Here is an 18,947-nt window from a genome sequence, read left to right on the forward strand (position 1 = left end):
AGAATCAGGAGGGACAGCCTTAAGAAAGAAGCTGAGAGATTTCAATTCAAGCACTAAAAAATGTGTCTCTCTGAAGGATTTACAGGACTTGATGCCCCCGAGGCCAGTGCACTACCACCATGTCGGGCACTGTGTCCATTCTCCAGCAGTTTGCCAATGGCTTGAAGAGTCGCAGCGAAGAGACAAGGGCCAAAGCTGCCAAGGACTTGCAGCATTATGTCACCATGGAGCTGCGTGAGGTGAGTGCTGCAAATGGGAATGTTTATCCTTGTGGATTGTGTGAGTGTAGGGTATGGATGGGCTGGGTGCATTGGCAATGGAGAGTTTTGGGATATGGAAGCTGCTCTTAGAGAGGAGCTGGGGCACAGCAGGGAGCTTATCTCTGCCCCCTGGCATGTGGGAGAGGTGAGTTGATGACACAAACTGGTACTCAAGTGCCAGAATAAATAAACTTACCACATATAGGGCAAGTGAGAGAAGCTATTCTGTGTTCGTAATGTATGGTTGATTTAATTTCTTTCTGTTTAAATGGCATAAGAAGCATTGTCTTTATGGAGGTTTTGGGGCAGGGCAGAGGGAGAGAATGCTGACAGCTGATTTGAACTTTTTGCTTTTACAGATGAGTCAGGAAGAATCTACCAGGTTTTATGATCAGCTGAACCATCACATATTTGAGCTGGTCTCTAGCTCTGATGCAAATGAAAGGAAGGGTGGCATTCTGGCTATAGGTGAGTGGAAGTGTGTAGTGCCTCTGGTGAGTTTTTTCTTCATGCAAGTATCTTTAGGGACAGATTTTCAAAAGGAATGAGCTTTTATATTTGAGGCCTGATGTCTGACTGCTCAATACACTGGGTGTGTTGTAGTTGCTGGGCTTTGAAAATCTGTGTGAAGTGTCAGCAGAGGAGCTGCTGTGAGTGGCTGAAAACCTGATCCTTAATGGGCCCTGAGCTCTTCTGGGAGTCGAGCATCAAATGTGAATGCTGAGCATGTGAAAATTCTGTTCTGGAGCTCAGCTGAGAACACTTTGTGCTGCCCATTTAAATGTATCAGGGTGGGCTGACTTTCTCAACTCTCTTCCATCTGCTGAGATTGGTGCTTGTTATTTATATTTACCTGGCTCCATAACAGAGCTTCCATCCCCAGGAGGGGCTCACATAGCTTCTGCTTTGATTCTGGTCAGCCTCTCCATCAGAGGCTCTGGCTGTGTGTTTGCAGTGAGATTGCAGAGCTGCCTGCATCCCCAGTCTTAGGGAAGTCAGCTTGCAAAAATACTTTGCCTTCCAAGCAAGTGGCCTGTATTGTAGCAGTTACTTTTTAATAACCAAAGAGATGTTTATAGTTTAGGCTCATAGACATAATCATCCAATCCCAATGTATTTGAAGGCAGTGTAAATCCCTTAGAGAAATCATTGTTGATAATATCAGATATTAAGCTGACAGTATCACTTTCAAATTGTTTCTGTAAATTTAGTGCTGTTGAAAGGTGCCAGCTTAACAACCCTGGACACTGATGGCTTCTTTATCTACAGAGCAGGTACAACCCAGGCACTGGCAGTGAAAGCTTTTGCCATGCTGCTGCCTGATGAAGTGTCTCCACCTTGGCCAGGAGAGACTGTCTCTCAGGCTGAGGAAGAGAATATTTCCTTGGTCCATTTGGTCTTTGACTTTTCTTGTGAGGTGGACCAGCCATAAAAGTTGCATGTGGATGGATGCCTTTCTATTAGGAATGGGTCTGTGATCACAGGGTGAATTATTTTTTTCTCTTTTAAAACTAAAAATGGGGAAAGTCTATGAGGCTTCCAGATGCATTTTCCCTCTCACTTAAAAAGTTCAAGCTCAAAAGAATGATGGCCCTTTCCTATTGCTTGATTTTTTTTTTCCTGTGGATTTGCAATTTAGGAGGACTTAATGGGAATCTTTAAGGACCATGCAGGGAATATTAGCTCTCATCCAGAGATTACCTACTGTCTGCCTCACTGACTCCTGGGGAGAACTGCAGCATTGTTCCCTTTCTCTGCAGCAAGCCTTATCGGTGTTGAAGGAGGCAATGCCACCCGTATTGGCAGGTTTGCCAACTACCTGAGGAACCTCTTGCCATCCAATGACCCTGTGGTGATGGAGATGGCTTCCAAGGCTATCGGGCGGCTTGCAATGGCTGGGGACACCTTCACAGCTGAGTATGTGGAATTTGAGGTGAAAAGAGCTCTGGAGTGGCTGGGAGCTGACAGGAATGAAGGTCGTAGACATGCAGCTGTAAGTGATCCCTTTTCTGTTGGCATGGGGTAGTTGGGAGTAGTGAACAGTGGTAGGAAATATGCACAGAAATCTGCAGAAAAGCTTTGGTCGGGGTGGGAATGGCTGCCAGTCCATGTCTGAGAACCTGTAATGCTCTGATGGCAGACAGTGCTGCTTCATTGCTTGTCCATTAGCCCCATTAGTGACTAATGAAGATGGAGACACTGTTATGCTAGGAATTGTCAGAGTGTGGGGATGGAAGCAGCTCACAGACACCAACAGTCTAAACAAATGGTATTACACTGTGAAAGTTATGAGGTTTGTCTCTGTGTGCTCATCTTCCAGATTTGTACTTTTTCCCTCCCCATCTTCAGGTTCTTGTTCTGCGTGAGCTGGCAATCAGCGTGCCTACATTCTTCTTCCAACAAGTGCAGCCATTCTTTGACAACATCTTTGTAGCTGTGTGGGATCCCAAGCAGGCCATCCGAGAGGGAGCTGTCTCTGCCTTAAGAGCCTGCCTTATCCTCACCACGCAACGGGAGCCAAAAGAGATGCAGAAGCCCCAGTGGTACAGAGTAAGAAAGTAACTTTGTTTTGAAGCAGCTCCTCATAATGCAATGTAGATGATGAAGTGCCAGTTTTCAGAAGAGCTGGCTAGGCTAAGAACCTGTGTTGCCTTTGTCAGTAAAAAACCGTCTCTCCTTGAAAGGGTTGAAAATATGGTGGCTTCCAAAGTGTGCAGTTCCTTTAGCCTACTACTGTAAAAGTAAGCAAGACTTAAGTCCTTCAAGAATCCACTGTTCTATCTGCACCTCATCTTCAGCTGTTGAACTTGACCTAGTTTTGCAGCCATGCAGTTATCTAGCGTCATCTCTTACTAGTAGATGGTTTTATTAGTGTAGATAAAACCTAAGTGAGAAAGGCAAGAATTCTTTTGTCTTCTCTTTGCTGCCATTGTCACATGAATTCAAGCTTTGTGATATCAAGTAAGTTTTGGACAGTGCAGTCAAATGTCATGAACTTGCATTTCTTGTAGTCAAATAAGTGCTGCAGATATTGATGAAGCTGATACCATGCTGTTTGATTAGTGCTGTTGGAAATGGTTTGCAGCAGAGTCCACAGCTTTTGGTTTAATCAGAATTTTGGTGTGTTATACTTCTGTTATTACTCAATTGAGGTTTTTGGCTACTCTTGGAAAATTCAGAACATCAGTAACTCTTGACTGGAAGTACTACTTCATTTCCACAGGCTTTGTTTCTGCATTATCACTGAGATTTTTTTTCTTTTCCCTCAAGCATACATATGAAGAGGCTGAGAAGGGCTTTGATGAGACTTTGGCCAAAGAGAAAGGAATGAACCGTGATGATCGAATCCATGGTGCCTTACTGATCCTCAATGAGCTCGTGAGAATCAGCAGTATGGAGGGAGAGGTGAGCCAAGAAACAAGGTGGGGATTATGGGAATGGTATAGCAGCTCTGCAGTCTGTGGAAATACCCCATAGTGTTTGCAGTGGGGTTGTTGGGTGGAAAACTCATCTGAACATGGAGTCAGAGCATTGAAGTGTGTCAGAGAAATAACAGACACAAGTTTGGGCTGAGGAGGTATTAAGCTCTGATGAAAAGGCTGTTAACTGCATTAATTACAATGAAAAATATTTTTCTATGGAATGAGGACTCTGTTGCATGTTAGACACCCAGATATTTTTGCTGTATTTTACTCAGTTGATGTTTTACAGCCATTTGGATATCGATTATACAGGATGCAATTCAGAACATTTGGTTAGCACTTTACTGGGAGTATCTTATTCAGGAACTTTTAATTTTTTTAATGCTTCTCTACTTTGTCCAGCGCCTTAGAGAGGAGATGGAAGAGATCACTCAGCAGCAGCTTGTGCATGACAAGTACTGCAAAGACCTGATGGGCTTCAGTACCAAGCCTCGCCACATCACTCCCTTCACCAGCTTTCAGTCTCTTCAGCCCTCTCAGTCAAATGCTTTGGCTGGTCTGCTGGGGTACAGTGCTCACCAAGGAATTATGGGGTTTGCAACCTCACCTGTCCCAGCAAAGTCTACTTTGGTTGAAAGTCGCTGCTGCAGGGATCTAATGGAAGAGAAATTTGATCAGGTAAGTGTTTGTTCTTCAGCTTGTCTGCCAATGTTCTCAACATCTGTTCTTGCAGAGGAATTATACTAGCAGGCAATACTGCCTAGTATTGAACTGAGCATTCAAATCTCTATAATTACATGTATTGTGGCTTTGTCATTGTCTGTCTTGGGGCAAGTGATTTACTTCCTTTGGAAGCAGTCTTAATTATCCATCTCTCTGATGGACTCTAAAGTCAAATGTCAGTAGAATGTGCCTAAAAGCACACAGGTAATAAACATTGGTGCATTACTGCCAATGGCTATCCTTCAAAGCCTAATCTATTTCCTTCTAGGTCTGCCAGTGGGTTCTCAAGTGCAGAACCAGCAAAAATTCTTTGATCCAGATGACAGTTCTCAATCTGCTCCCGCGGTTGGCAGCTTTCCGTCCTTCAGCATTCACAGGTGACAAAACAGATGGCTGGATGTTAGAAATGCTGCTGAATATGGGCTGGAAGTTATCCAGCTCTCTTTGGTCCAAATGAACTTGTGCAAGCAGTGCAGCACACCCAATGTGGTGCTTGTGAGATGAGCACATTCCCCTGTGGGAGGACAGTCTTGTTTTCTGAATAAGTGTGACTTGATAGCTGATGCCAAAATGTTGCTCTGATGAAGAAAATGGATTGAAACCTATTGTCTGATTTGGTGATCAATACCATAAGACATAAAAACCTCCTTTTCATGTTTTCTCCTCAGTATGTCAGACTTAGAGGAGAATTGTCTCTTGCTCTGACTCAGTATATCCCGAATATCATTAGAGTTCCCTTCCTTTTTCTCTCTTGCATGTGCTAGGAAATACCTGCCAGCTTTAAAGCAGTTTAATTGATGTATCAAGCAAGTTTAAGAGACTATCAGAGTTGTAGACAAGTCACCAAGCTGCTCTTAGTGGGTTGGAACAATCTTTCTGTTAATTATTCCAAATTTCCAATCAATCACTATGAAACCAAGAGGCTTGGATCTTATATGTGTATAAAACTTGTTGGAGAGGGGGTTTTTTATAGCTCTTCTATTCTGGTGATTTTTCTTTTTAAAAACAAAGCCTTCTGTAGTTTGAAATTTTTATTATATGATGACACGTTTGCCACTGATCATGTCAGCAAATTTAATATGACTGTGTCTGTTTTCTCGTTTTACACTTGTAAAGGTTTAGTTGCAAATTTATGCAACCATATAAGCCTAAATGAATTCTAATATCTGTATTGTTTTCTCCTGTGGGCAGCTGATCAGTATCTTCCAGACACCATGAATCATGTTCTCAGTTGTGTGAAGAAGGAGAAGGAGCGAACAGCAGCCTTCCAGGCCTTGGGTTTGCTTTCTGTGGCTGTGAGGTCTGAATTTCAAGCTTACCTGCCAAAAGTCCTTGAAATCATAAAAGCAGCTCTTCCCCCAAAGGACTTTGCCCACAAGTAAGTGTGTGAAAATTAGAGGAAGAAATAGAAACACCTGCTCTTTATATATTTTTTGTAGTGTGGGATCAAATTCTTGTATTAAAATCAGAAGACTGATAACACAGAAGTAGGATGAGGAAAGATGTTTGAAAAGTAGCAACTCCTTGTAATTCTGTGGTCCCTTTCCAGGAGGCAGAAGTCTGTGCAGGTTGATGCCACAGTCTTCACCTGCATTAGTATGTTGGCACGAGCCATGGGCCCCAGTATTCAGCAGGACATCAAAGAGCTTTTGGAGCCCATGCTGGCTGTGGGCCTGAGGTAAGCATTAATATATTTTCCTGTTAGCCACAGGATGGCATTGTTGACCACACAGAGTGAGACCTTCAAAGTTTTCAGATTGAGAAGGAAGATTATTGCTTTTAACTGATCTTTCAGAAGATCAGTATAGCTGTTTCAGTAGAATGGTATGTTTTAACTGTTAATGTGTCTGTTAAATTATTTAAGAGCATTCATATCTCGGTAAAGAAATCTTTTTGTAGAACACCAAGTTCAAAATCAGCCTCCTTTATTTTCTAGTATTCAAACACATTTGGCAGCAACCTGCAAAATTTTTGAAAGCATCTGACAGCCAGCAGACTTGTGCCATATCAAACTGGCAGGGAAGGAGAGATGAAGTGCTAAATATTTGCTCCTGGCTTCTTTCACCTGTGGAACTGACAGTTCCTATTGGAGGAATTAAGGAAGTTGTTAGTATGGAAAGGTGTGGAGAAAATTTTCAGGTAGCACAAGGCTGTTTAAATTATATTAATATTGCCACCTGGAAGTGAATTTAGTTGCTCTTACATTTAAAAAACAGAAGCATAAGAAGTCATTTAGATTTGTAACAGCATTATAGCAATACTGCCTAATGTAGTGATGTGTGCAGCAGTCCTAGGACTTTGCTCACCAGGTTTATACAGCAAGGTCAGTTGTGCCTCAGTTCACACAGGGACCCTGTGCTCTGCTGGCAGGTGTTGCTGTCATGTGCAAACACCCACAATTACATTCTGATTGGCAAAGGCATAAATAAAAAAGTGAAATATGCACATCATTGTTTCTTTTCTAATGATTTTTGCTTCCTCCTTGCCCTCAGCCCTGCTCTAACAGCTGTGCTGTACGACTTGAGCCGTCAGATCCCACAGCTGAAGAAGGATATCCAGGATGGGCTGCTGAAAATGCTCTCTCTTGTTCTGATGCACAAGCCTCTGCGACATCCAGGCATGCCAAAAGGCCTTGCCCACCAGCTGGCCTCCCCCAGCCTCACCAACATCCCAGAGGCCAGTGATGTGGGCAGCATCACTCTTGCCCTTCGCACACTTGGTAGCTTTGAGTTTGAAGGTAAGATGAAATAAGGAAGCAGGGGGCCAAATGGGTTATTGGTGCATTGGAGTGGAGTACAAGCAGCAAGGAAATTCTGGGAGCATGTTCTTCAAAGTAAAACTGGTAATTGAGGTGTAAACCTGTGTTTGACTCCCCATCTTCCTCTGTCCAGGCCACTCCCTGACTCAGTTTGTTCGGCACTGCGCAGACCACTTCCTGAACAGCGAGCACAAGGAGATCCGCATGGAAGCAGCCCGGACTTGCTCTCGTTTGCTCACACCCTCCATCCACCTGATCAGTGGCCATGCCCATGTGGTCAGTCAGACAGCAGTGCAGGTCGTGGCTGATGTTCTCAGCAAACTGCTTGTGGTTGGAATAACTGACCCAGGTTAGTGTGGGGTTCAGAGGAAAGGGTTCTCCTACATGCTAATTTTATCGTGTGAGCAGGTGATGATATTAAGAATAGAAATGGAATTTTTAATAGAATTGGGACGTATTTGCCACTAAACTAAGCTGTCATTCTTGGTAAATGCTAAAAAAGTCTCCCAATTTCTTTTTCCACATCTTGGTTTCTGAGGTTTTAGTAGAACACTAGTGAAGAATGCTCCAACTGTGCCCTTGGGAATCCTTTGAACGAAGCAGAGCCCTGAGACCCCTTGTGCTGCTGTTCTCGGTCTTGGCATTCAATTTTGTAGTTTGGGAAGGAATTGGTCTTTCTTGTTGAATCTTCTTAGTTGATTTTTTTACTCTTTCAGTTGAACTCATCTCAGGTTGCCACATAGCATCCAAAAGTGACACTTGTAGGTGCAAGAGGTTGGCAGTGTACTGACCTGGTTATTGGGGCACCTGGTGGTACAATGGCACAAGAGATTTCTGGGCTGACACATCCTGGTTTTGTGTGTGAAACACTGATACTATGTCTTGCTCTGGGGAAGCTCTTGTGAAGAATTTTTGAGGCTGTTCTGTGAACAGAGGCAAAAAGAGGAACAGGAATTCAGTGCATTTAAAGAGAAATAAACGTGTTCTTGCAGACCCTGACATACGTTTCTGCGTGTTGGCTTCCCTGGATGAGCGGTTTGATGCTCACCTTGCCCAGGCTGAAAACTTGCAAGCTCTTTTTGTGGCCTTGAATGATCAAGTGTTTGAAATCCGAGAGTTGGCCATCTGCACTGTGGGGCGTCTGAGCAGCATGAACCCTGCCTTTGTCATGCCTTTCCTGCGCAAGATGTTAATCCAGGTAAGGAGGAGAGCTGTCTGCAGGGAAAACAGAGCAGTTGATATTGAGACTAAGGTGGTGGTACAGAACTGGGCTATCTAGCTGTAAATGCATGGAGAGTGGGGGAATCAATCTCTTTTGGAAAATAGTTATTGCCCAGCTTAGTGGGTTTCAGCAAGTCTTTCTAGTGATATTTGGGCCGAAGCTCTATGGATGTATTGGAAGGGAAGGAGAGCAGTTGTTTCACCCCTAGTCATCATGCCAGAGTGCTTTCCATCTCTGTTGAGGAAGAATATTCTGTGATGCTTTTAGGTGAATGCATGGTACCTCTTCATCAACACAGAAGATTTTGAAGCCATCCATTCCCTTTCATGCTAATTAATTTTAGTTTAATTTAGAATAAACGAAAGCAGAGTGAAATGTAGAACAGCCTTTACAAGTGCTGAGTTGTGACAGAAGGAAATGCAAAGAATTTTTACCTACCTTTATCTTCCCAGTTTGCTTTCTTCCATTGTCTCTTGTGCAGATCCTAACAGAGCTGGAGCACAGTGGTGTTGGCAGAATTAAAGAGCAAAGTGCCAGGATGTTGGGTCACCTCGTTTCTAACGCTCCACGCCTCATCCGTCCTTACATGGAGCCTATCCTTAAGGTAGAGTCTCTGCATTTCCTGGTGACTTTGGAATGAGATGACACAGCAAATGGTTACATGACCCTCAGGAGCTGCAGTTCTTTTGCTTCATCATAGCAGGAAAAAAACAGATTGGTGTGGATGTTACCCACAGTAACCCATGTAGGTGACTTTAATTCCAGATTTGCATAAAGTTTGTGACACCCAAGTTTCTTTTACTGTTGAAATGCTCACTATGATGCATTGTGGGGTCAATTTCAGGTGTAAACAAAAGGAAAGATAATTTTGAGTACTCTTTAAACACATTCTAATTTGTCCCACTGTCACCCACCAGGCACTGATTGTGAAACTGAAAGATCCTGATCCAGATCCCAATCCAGGTGTGATTAACAATGTCCTGGCTACCATAGGGGAGCTTGCACAGGTAGGGATATACTGCAGCTACCTCTTTGCCATGCTTGTTAAGGTTCTGGCAATGCTAGATGAAGGATGAATTTTTATCTTTCAATAGGTCAGTGGGCTGGAGATGAGGAAATGGGTGGATGAGCTCTTCATTATAATTATGGACATGCTACAGGACTCCTCCCTGCTGGCTAAAAGACAAGTAAGTGTTTACAATTGCGCTGAACTTGACAGCAGCTGTGACCAGAGCTGTGACAAAATATCCACATGTCCCATCCCAGCTGCTACAATGAACCTTTAAATCACTCAAGTCTCTCTAATAGAGTTGCACTTAGGGCACACAGGCGAAGGATTGCAGTGCCTGTTGTGACATAGTACAGAGCTGTTAGAGGAAAATGAAGAAGGAAAAAAAAGCTATTTTGATTGGAAGGCTTTGACTCACTGAATTGAATGCTTATTTGAATTATACCTCTGAGTGAGAGCAGTTGTGGCAGCCCAAGATACTGCTGATTATTACTTCTTTACTATTGCTTACTGAAAAATGTTCTTTGTGGAGGATTTCCAACCATGCACTGTGGTTTGTAGTGTGATCCTAAAATGCTCAAAGAAAATTTACAGAAGTTGAATGACTGATGTGTCAGAGGGCATAACAAATTCCCTGGTCAAAACTAATCTTCTCTGGGCTTTATCTTGGTAGGTGGCTCTTTGGACACTGGGGCAGCTCGTGGCTAGCACTGGTTATGTGGTAGAACCATACAGGAAGTACCCAACTTTGCTGGAGGTGCTGCTGAACTTCCTGAAGACTGAGCAAAACCAGGGCACTCGCAGAGAGGTATGAACCTGAAACTATCACACTTAGAAAAGCTTTTTGGGAAGAGAGAGCTGCCAAATAAATGTGCCTGCATAGATTTGAGGCAGGGAGGGAGAGATCATTGTTGTGGCTGAGCCAAATACAATAAGCAGAATTAAGAGGGTGCATGTGTTGAGTCAGTGATGCCTTCAGCAGCTGAATGGAAAGCACTGTTTTTTCCAGGCAGTCACTTTAGTTCCAGACTTTCCCTCTTATATCATCAGGATCTTTTCAAATATGGGGGTTCATGTGTTGTCCTTTGCCTTAGTGATGAAGTTCTGGTGAATTTTGTGTCTGTCTTTTCAGGCTATTCGTGTGCTAGGGCTGCTGGGTGCTTTGGATCCTTACAAACACAAAGTGAACATTGGCATGATTGATCAATCACGAGATGCTTCAGCTGTTAGCCTCTCTGAGTCCAAATCCAGCCAGGATTCTTGTAAGCATTTCAGTTCCTTTCAGATAGATAGCTTTGTGATCTCCAAACAGATCTTGACTGTTTTGTTACCAGCTTGTCTCCTCTTAAAATATGATTAGTGTACAGCTTTTCAACCTACACTCAGCTGTTCCTGAACCCATATTCAAGACCATTTAATACCTAGCTCATGACACTGCCTTCTTTCTCCTAGCTGACTACAGCACCAGTGAGATGTTGGTGAACATGGGGAACCTCCCTCTGGATGAGTTCTATCCAGCTGTCTCCATGGTGGCACTGATGAGAATTTTCCGAGACCAATCCTTGTCCCAACACCACACTATGGTAGTTCAGGCAATCACCTTTATCTTCAAATCCCTTGGACTGAAGTGTGTGCAGTTCCTGCCCCAGGTCATGCCAACGTTCCTGAATGTAATACGGGTTTGTGATGGTGCCATCCGAGAGGTGAGTGTGCCAGGGACAGCTCCTCCTTCCTGTTCCACTGTCTGAAATGAAGAATTGATTTCCTTGAAAAGAGTGTGACTGTCTTTGGGCATTGCTGTGCTATGTGTTGCTGCCAAGCATGCTGCAGAAGTGAGGTTCAGCTTTGCTTTTTCCCTCCTGTGAGCATTTGCTGGAATGTCCAATGCAAACAATTTTTCTGCTTTTTATTGAAACAGCTGCTTCTGAGCATAATCCTCGGAAGGCCAGTATTTGATTCTGTGTTTTCATCAAGCTGTTCTTGTTCAGGAAAACACCTGTGCAGCTTCCAGAGCTTTCAGTGATCCCTGTGTTAACACTCTGTGGCAAACAGTGTTATTAAATAATAGGGGTAGATTCTTCAAATTTGTGGTGCAACCATGTACTTTGGCTCATCTCTGAGAAGGAAAACTCAATTTGATACAGTCTGCTAATATTTAGAGCAGCGTGGGTAGTGATTCCACAGCAGTGCTTTCTCTTCCTTCCCACTTCAGTTACAGTTTTAGAAGGAAATGAGAATTGTGTGAAGATGATGACGAGCTTAAGGTTCACTAAACCAGAGATGGCTGCTGTTTGCCAAGGCTTTTCTTCAGGCAGCCGAATGCTCTGGGGTGTGAAGGGCAGTTTTTTCTCCTTACTGCTGCTGTTTTATAGGTTTCACAGGTGGGATGGGTGCTCCCTTAGCAGAATCTTTGCTATAGAACTGCTGTTTTCTCCCAGCCTGAACTGCTACTCAGATTGAAAGGAAAACATCTCACGTCTGGGTTGGCTGAGCTCCTAGACCTGACTGATCTAACTTGCTTCAAAGCTATGCAGTTGTGCACACTCTGTTTAAAAATTTTCAGGTAAAAGAAGATGGTGAAAGTGTACTGGGGAGAAGAGCTGAGGTGGGTATGCGTGACATAAAGCCTAAAAGAGGAAGGTCCTTGTCCTGTATGTAAGCATTCTCTCACTACACCAAAAAATAGGCACAGTATGGGAGCTCAGAGTTCATTTTTGGTAAATGTATGTTTGCTGCTCTCACTAAAGAAACTGAGAATATTTCTTATTTAGTTCTCACAAAGGTGTTACCTCTTTTTATGAGCTCTGTGTTGTATTTTGTCACTGTAGTCTTCAAAAACTGCCTGAAGAAATGAAATTTAGTCTATTTTCTCTAGAAAAACCAGGAAAATGTAAGTTATCATATACTATCTACATCAAAGCAATTTAGCCCACACGATTTCATACCAATTTAAAGAATAAATTCATTGTCACAATTGAATGTTTAAGATTGTATTGTGGCAAAAGGAATTTCAAAACTGTCATAGTATATCCAAATAAAATTGTCTAAGTCAAAATTCTTCTTGGTGGTGAAGGAGAGATGGTGCAATCAACCATCTTTTAAAAAATTGTGCTGTTTCTGGCAAGGACCTAACTGCATTCCCCAGTAACTTTTCACCCATATATCTTGGTGAGGATGGGAAAGAGAACAGAAAGAGTATCTTAAAATGTGTGTCGGTTTGGTTTTCAGGCAGGGGGAAAAGACTAGGGGCTAAATTTTTGGAAGCTTCCTTCAAACCTAAATTACAATGCTCCGTAATTGTGGTGTCTGTGCTTGCAAGTCTGTTCTGACACTACAGATTTGCTGGCACTTTATAAACCCCTGTTTGTGTGCTTGACTGTCTGAGGCTTTGAGTACAAAGTTTTTTCATGAAAGCAGGGAGGAAACCCAATCAATAAACCCAAAACCACTTTTCTTCCCCACTCCCCTCTTGAAGAACAAGAGCAACAACAAGAATTAACCAAAAACCTAAAACCCACAAAACCCTACCAACCCAAACTGCTGAGCTGAAGCTGCCAAGAATTTAGCCCCAGATTTTGCGCACATAGGAGTTATGCATGCTGCTTGTTTGGTAAATGAGCTTGCAATTGTGTGTGAAACTCTTCACCCAGTGGCTTTGCTATTTGGATAAGCTACACTGATGATTACACATTTCTTCCTTCCAGTTCCTGTTCCAGCAGCTAGGAATGTTGGTGTCCTTTGTGAGAAGTCATATTCGGCCCTATATGGATGAAATTGTCACTCTGATGAGAGTGAGTACATCTTTAAGCCACTACTTTACTGTCACAGAAAGGTGGACAGTGTTTATCAAATACATTATCAAAAGTATCAGTTACTTTGTAAGTTCATATGAAGTGCAGAATTGCACTTATATTTGAAGTAATAATTGAAGTTTCTATATTTGAAGTAATAATTGTATTTTGAAATACCATGTAATTTGAAGTCACAATTATACATTATTGGTTATTACTGCAGTGAGTGTAGCTCCAGGTTCTGATGGTGACTGAGTTCTTTTCAGCATTTGGATTTTGTTCACTTACCTCTTTCAGAAACATAGTTTCAGCAAGAGATGTCTGGAGTTCATAAATAGGTGTCATTTCACTTCATTTTCACTAAATGTTTGCAAATTTGTATAAGGATTAAGAAAAAAATCAGTTGTCCAGAGGTTGTTTTCAACAACTATAAATATACTGGAAGTGCAGAGAGTTTTAAAAACAGAAATTATAGTCCTTCCCTGCAATCTTGAATTCATCTACAGACTGTCTCCTCCAGCTTGCTTTTCTTGTAATTGTTACAGCTCAGCTGAAGAACTGCTGGATATTTTTTTCCCTTTTATCCTTTCTTCTGCAGGACTTCTGGGTTATGAACAACTCCATACAGAGCACAATTATCCTACTTATTGAGCAGATTGTGGTAGCTCTAGGAGGTGAATTCAAGCTCTACCTGCCTCAGCTCATCCCTCACATGTTACGGGTTTTCATGCATGACAACAGTCAGGGTCGCATTGTTTCTGTGAAGGTGAGTGGGACTGCAGCAGCTGCCTTGGTTTGGGCACCAGCTGTGTTCCAGCTGTGTTCCCAGTGTGCCATGCTCAGCATATTGCCTGCATGTTGCACAATCACAGGGGATGGGTGCAGTTCAGGCTTGGTGTGAAGTGATGCACACAGTTGTCTAAAGTACAGGGTTGAAGCAACTTTTGAGAGGATATTGACTTGTTTAAAATGGATCTCATCCATGACTGAGGCACAGTAGGTCGTTTTGGTTGAAGGATGTGATTCTCTCCCTCTACTGTGCTCTTGTGAGAACACACCTGGAGCACTGTGTGCAGTTCTGGTGTCATCAGCATAAGAAGCACATGGTTGGAGGAGGTCCTGACGAGGCCACAAAGTTGATGAGAGGACTGGAGCATCTATGAAGACAGGCTGAGAAAGTTGGGGCTGTTCAACCTGGAGAAGAGGTTGTGTGGAGACCCAGTATATGAAAGGGGCTACAGGGCAGCCAGAGAGAGACTCTTTATCAGGAACTGTAGTGACAGGAAAAGGAGTAACAGGTACAAATTGAAAGAGGGGAAATTTAGGTTAGATATTAGGAAGAAATTCTTTACTGTGAGGTAATGAGACACTGGAACAGGTTGCCCACGGAAGTTAGGGATGCCCCAGCCTTGGCAGTGTTCAAGGTCAGGTTGGATATGGCCTTGAGCAACCTGGTCTAGTCAAAGGCTGGGGGAGTTGTGACTAGGGGGATTGTCCCCTCATGGCAGGGCAGTTGTGACTAGATGATCTTTAAGATCCATTCAAGCCCCTTGACATTCTACTGTTCTGTGATTTTTCTCTCCAGCTACTTAATGCCATCCAGCTCTTTGGAGCTAACCTGGATGACTACCTTCATTTGTTACTACCTCCCATTGTAAAGCTATTTGATGCCCCAGATGTTCCAGTGGTGGCTCGCAAGTAAGTGCTGCTGGCTTTGCAGTCTCTCTTTTTGCAGTTTTACCTGTGATATGCAAGTTCTGCACTGGCTGAACGTTTATAATGAGTTAGCACTTAGTCCCTTCCTCAGCTTTTCGGTGTTAAATCATTGTGGAAGGTTATTTTTGTTTGGACATTGCAGCACTGGGTTCTTGGTTGATTTTTTTTGTTGTTGTTGTTGTTTGTTTGTTTCTTGGAGTTTTTAAAATGTTTTAACATATTTCTGATTCTTGCCTGCCAGTATTTTTGTCACTTGCAAACTGTCCTGCAAGTACTAGCTGCATTAACAGAGTTCTGGTGGCCTGTTTTTCCTGTTATTATTAATCCCAGGAGGACTGAGCACTTAAATATTTTTCAGTCTTATTTCTTCCTTCTAAACATTCTGTAAGATATATCCTTCCCTCTTTTTGCTCTGCCTTTAGAGCTGCTCTAGAAACAGTGGACCGCTTGACAGAGTCCCTGGATTTCACAGATTATGCATCAAGAATTATTCATCCCATTGTACGAACACTAGATCAGAGCCCTGAGCTAAGAACAACTGCCATGGACACCCTCTCCTCTTTGGTGTTCCAGCTGGGAAAGAAGGTAATATTGTTCTTTGGCTTGAAAGCTCACAGAAGGAGTGATTCTCCCAAAGATCAAGGCTTTAAAGCTGAAGTTTTGTAATGTACTCTCAGATTTTCAAGAGAACTGATTTTGCTTCTCTTTGTTGTTTCTGGAATTGATAGTTACTGAAAGCAAACTGTCAGAATTGGTTTCTTATCAATGAAACAATGTGATGGAGTTTTACTGCTCTGGGTGCCACTGAGTAACAAGTTTCTGATGCATTCCCTTGTACAGTACCAGATTTTTATCCCGATGGTGAACAAAGTCCTGGTGCGACACAGAATTAACCATCAGCGCTATGATGTTCTCATCTGCAGAATTGTAAAGGTAAGTTGACAAGTATGTAGTTGTTTGCACTTTTTGGGGTGTTGTCATGTTAAAACAGACATAGGTGGAAGCTTCACTTGGAGTTACACAATGAGGAATGGTTGTTGCTCTGTTTCTGTGTTAAGTGCAGCTTTTTAAGGAAACTTCGGGATTGCACTGGGAAAATTTTTGTCTACTGGTATTAAATATTTCCTATAGAAAGATCACAGCAAGTTCTAGGCAAGAACATAGACTTGTAGCCAGTGTCATGACTGTTTTCTTGGTAGTTCTTAAATGTGGATTTATCCTATTTTTTCCACAGTTTCAGGACTTGAGGAGACCTTGTTATCTCAGTATTTTCTGTAGAATATCTTACATTTTAAAAATTTAGTAACTGGTTTACAGTATGTGTGGAACAAGCAGCTAGCAAGTCAAATAGGCAAGAGTGCTTTCTTGTATATTATTTTGGCTTTTTATACTAAGAGCTGAGAGTTCTTAACAGTTACCTTGAGTAGCAAAGGGATATCGTTTAGAGTTCCCTGGCTTATAAGGTGTAATCATTACAATGAAACATGCTTGTTTGCCTCACAGATTTTGCTGCAAGTGCTCTGACTTTATCATCTGTTTGGCTTGTAGAGAATTGCCTCTGTATGGGTGGGTGTGATCTTCACTGTAAACCAATTCTTGCAGGGTTACACTCTTGCTGATGAAGAGGAGGATCCCCTGATTTATCAGCATCGAATGTTGAGAAGCAACCAGGGAGAAACTTTGGCCAGTGGTCCTGTGGAAACAGGTCCCATGAAGAAATTACACGTGAGCACCATCAACCTGCAGAAGGTGAGACTGGAGCCCTCACAGCATGGATTTGCTGCTGAAGGGAGGAGCTGATGTGTCACACTGAAGGCGTTTGTCTGGTGCAATTGAACTACATTTATTTATGTTGTTTTTCTGTGCTGTACAAAACTGAGGTCAAAGCAGTGTCTGAGGCTTTAAAATTAGAAGGTGCTGAGCAACTTAGAAGATAGGAGACCTTGAACCATCAGATTGTTAATGGCTGTGAAGTAATCTTTACACTTGCTTGTTAGGTATGAGCAAGACTTTCTAGATCACAATGAAGACTCTCTTCCTATTAGAGATATCTATTTCAGAATCTCTGTCTTTTTTCATATTTTTGCTCCTCTTATATCTTAGTTTTATATTATCTTGAAGGCAGAATTTAATAGCTAAGCACTGGCTAGTTTGAACAGTACATGCATGTAGCACTCAGTTCAGTAATGGGATGAATTGGTTTGAAAATGCTGGACTTAAAAATGTAATTCTAAATGCACTAAGCATTTTTAAACTGATATTTCAACAGTGGCTTCAGCTCTACATCTATTTTTGTAGAGAAAGGATTATTCGTGTTAAATACTTGCCATGTCATGACAGGAATACATTTAGGGAAGATTTCTTAGAAATGAGACTCAAGTACTGCAGATTATCTGCTCAAGGTAATGGATTTCAGGAAATTGAAAAGGGATTCTCAGCAGGTGGTTTGGAGCTGTAAAGTAAAGCTGCCTGCTGATGGATTTCTTCTGCTCTTGGCTAGTGCTTTGTTTGGTAGGTGAATTGTCTTGCTTTGTCCTGCAGGCCTGGGGAGCAGCAAGAAGAGTTTCCAAGGATGACTGGTTGGAGTGGTTAAGGAGACTGAGTTTGGAGCTGCTGAAAGATTCCTCCTCACCATCCCTGCGCTCCTGTTGGGCTTTAGCTCAGGCCTATAATCCCATGGCTCGGTATGGTATTTCTGGTTTTCTATCTCACTTGAAGTGGAAGATGCAAGCCAGATATTATAAGGAAAAAAAAAAGTTACTTAGAAGCTCTTAGGTTTCATAGAAATAGTTCCTGCTTTGGGATAAATCAAAGAGCCAACAGCTTGATTTCATTTCCACCCTTCCCAATTGGCTGCTCCACGATGTGCACAAAATCTTTCATTGGAATTCTGAATATTAGTCTAGAAATAAGGCACAGAAGTGAAGCTGGAAAAACAGCAGAGTATGAAATAGTTATGAGTATTTACTGTGAGGAATAAAAATGCCTCTGAGTGCAATAAGCTGCAGTGCTTTTTTTGCTTTGATAGCATATGATAGTACAGTATTTCTATTATTGTAGTATACCAGCCTATTCTATATATTTTAAATTAAGGTTTCACAGAAGTTAGCTTTGTAAAAACTAATCACTATTTATTGCAGGTAGGCATGTAAGTGTAGTTTATAGCTCTCTTTCTCTGAATAAGAAGGCAAGCCCACTGTCAAACAGACTTTTTCTCATGAATCCCCACCTCTCACTCTTTCATGTTCCTCCCCAGAGACCTTTTCAACGCTGCTTTTGTTTCATGCTGGTCTGAACTGAATGAAGACCAGCAGGATGAGCTGATCAGAAGCATTGAGTTGGCCCTGACTTCTCAGGATATCGCAGAAGTCACTCAGACTCTACTGAACTTGGCAGAATTCATGGAGCACAGTGACAAGGTAGAGATGCTGTTGTGCAGCTCCTTCTAGTTCTGGCTGGTGGCTCCTCCGTGGAAGAGGTGTGACATGTTTGTGACTACTTTGTACTACTTTGTAACACAATAATTTTGATGTGTGCTCCTTCCCAGGGCCCACTGCCTTTGAGAGATGACAATGGCATTGTCCTTCTGGGGGAAAGAGCTGCCAAATGTCGAGCATATGCCAAGGCCCTTCACTACAAAGAGCTGGAGTTTCAAAAGGGTCCCACCCCAGCTATTCTAGAGTCGCTCATCAGGTAGGACCACAACTGGTGAGATTTCTTGCAGTAGCTACAATTTAAGGTACCACTAGGATTAATCCAGGCAATTCTTTGGATTTCACTGTCTGTCACAAGATGTTGTTAAACTACTTGCAAATATGCACTTTTAACTGCTGAGTTCTGTCCTTCTCCTGTGTGGTTAGAGCTGTGATAGAAACCCAGGGAAGTTTTGTGGGGAGAAGTGCAGGAAAAAATTCTGATTTCTGCCTCTCACCCTTCAAGTTCACTATGAAATGGCTGCAGGTTAAATGAAACAGATTTCTACATCTGCATATAAATCAGTTTGAAAACTTGGAAGTTCTTAATTAAAATTTCTTATCACATTCTGC

At 42.4% G+C, this 18,947-nt stretch overlaps 1 protein-coding gene across 4 annotated transcripts in view; it reads left to right on the top strand.

Moving 5' to 3' along the window:
• MTOR (mechanistic target of rapamycin kinase) overlaps positions 1-18,947 on the top strand; it is a 63,070-nt gene that overhangs the window by 1,107 nt on the left and 43,016 nt on the right. For 2 of the 4 annotated variants that reach the window (XM_085079974.1, XM_085079975.1), the window contains exons 2-29: positions 77-239; positions 620-728; positions 2,021-2,253; positions 2,610-2,810; positions 3,531-3,665; positions 4,085-4,360; positions 4,674-4,782; positions 5,597-5,783; positions 5,955-6,083; positions 6,898-7,142; positions 7,297-7,512; positions 8,156-8,361; positions 8,867-8,989; positions 9,303-9,392; positions 9,480-9,572; positions 10,068-10,202; positions 10,527-10,656; positions 10,847-11,097; positions 11,958-11,999; positions 13,099-13,185; positions 13,784-13,951; positions 14,771-14,883; positions 15,324-15,486; positions 15,742-15,834; positions 16,504-16,650; positions 17,443-17,585; positions 18,158-18,320; positions 18,449-18,594. In XM_085079974.1, the coding sequence (XP_084936100.1) occupies positions 120-239; positions 620-728; positions 2,021-2,253; positions 2,610-2,810; positions 3,531-3,665; positions 4,085-4,360; positions 4,674-4,782; positions 5,597-5,783; positions 5,955-6,083; positions 6,898-7,142; positions 7,297-7,512; positions 8,156-8,361; positions 8,867-8,989; positions 9,303-9,392; positions 9,480-9,572; positions 10,068-10,202; positions 10,527-10,656; positions 10,847-11,097; positions 11,958-11,999; positions 13,099-13,185; positions 13,784-13,951; positions 14,771-14,883; positions 15,324-15,486; positions 15,742-15,834; positions 16,504-16,650; positions 17,443-17,585; positions 18,158-18,320; positions 18,449-18,594 (4,253 nt within the window). In that variant the 5' untranslated portion in view covers positions 77-119. The remainder of the gene's footprint in view (positions 1-76; positions 240-619; positions 729-2,020; positions 2,254-2,609; positions 2,811-3,530; positions 3,666-4,084; positions 4,361-4,673; positions 4,783-5,596; positions 5,784-5,954; positions 6,084-6,897; positions 7,143-7,296; positions 7,513-8,155; positions 8,362-8,866; positions 8,990-9,302; positions 9,393-9,479; positions 9,573-10,067; positions 10,203-10,526; positions 10,657-10,846; positions 11,098-11,957; positions 12,000-13,098; positions 13,186-13,783; positions 13,952-14,770; positions 14,884-15,323; positions 15,487-15,741; positions 15,835-16,503; positions 16,651-17,442; positions 17,586-18,157; positions 18,321-18,448; positions 18,595-18,947) is intronic. The other 2 variants (XM_085079976.1, XM_085079977.1) reach the window with 1 other exon arrangement.

Source organism: Lichenostomus cassidix, chromosome 21, assembly GCF_008360975.1.
Source record: "Lichenostomus cassidix isolate B80296 chromosome 21, HeHo_3.0, whole genome shotgun sequence".
In the NCBI taxonomy this organism is placed as follows: Eukaryota; Metazoa; Chordata; class Aves; order Passeriformes; family Meliphagidae; genus Lichenostomus; species Lichenostomus cassidix.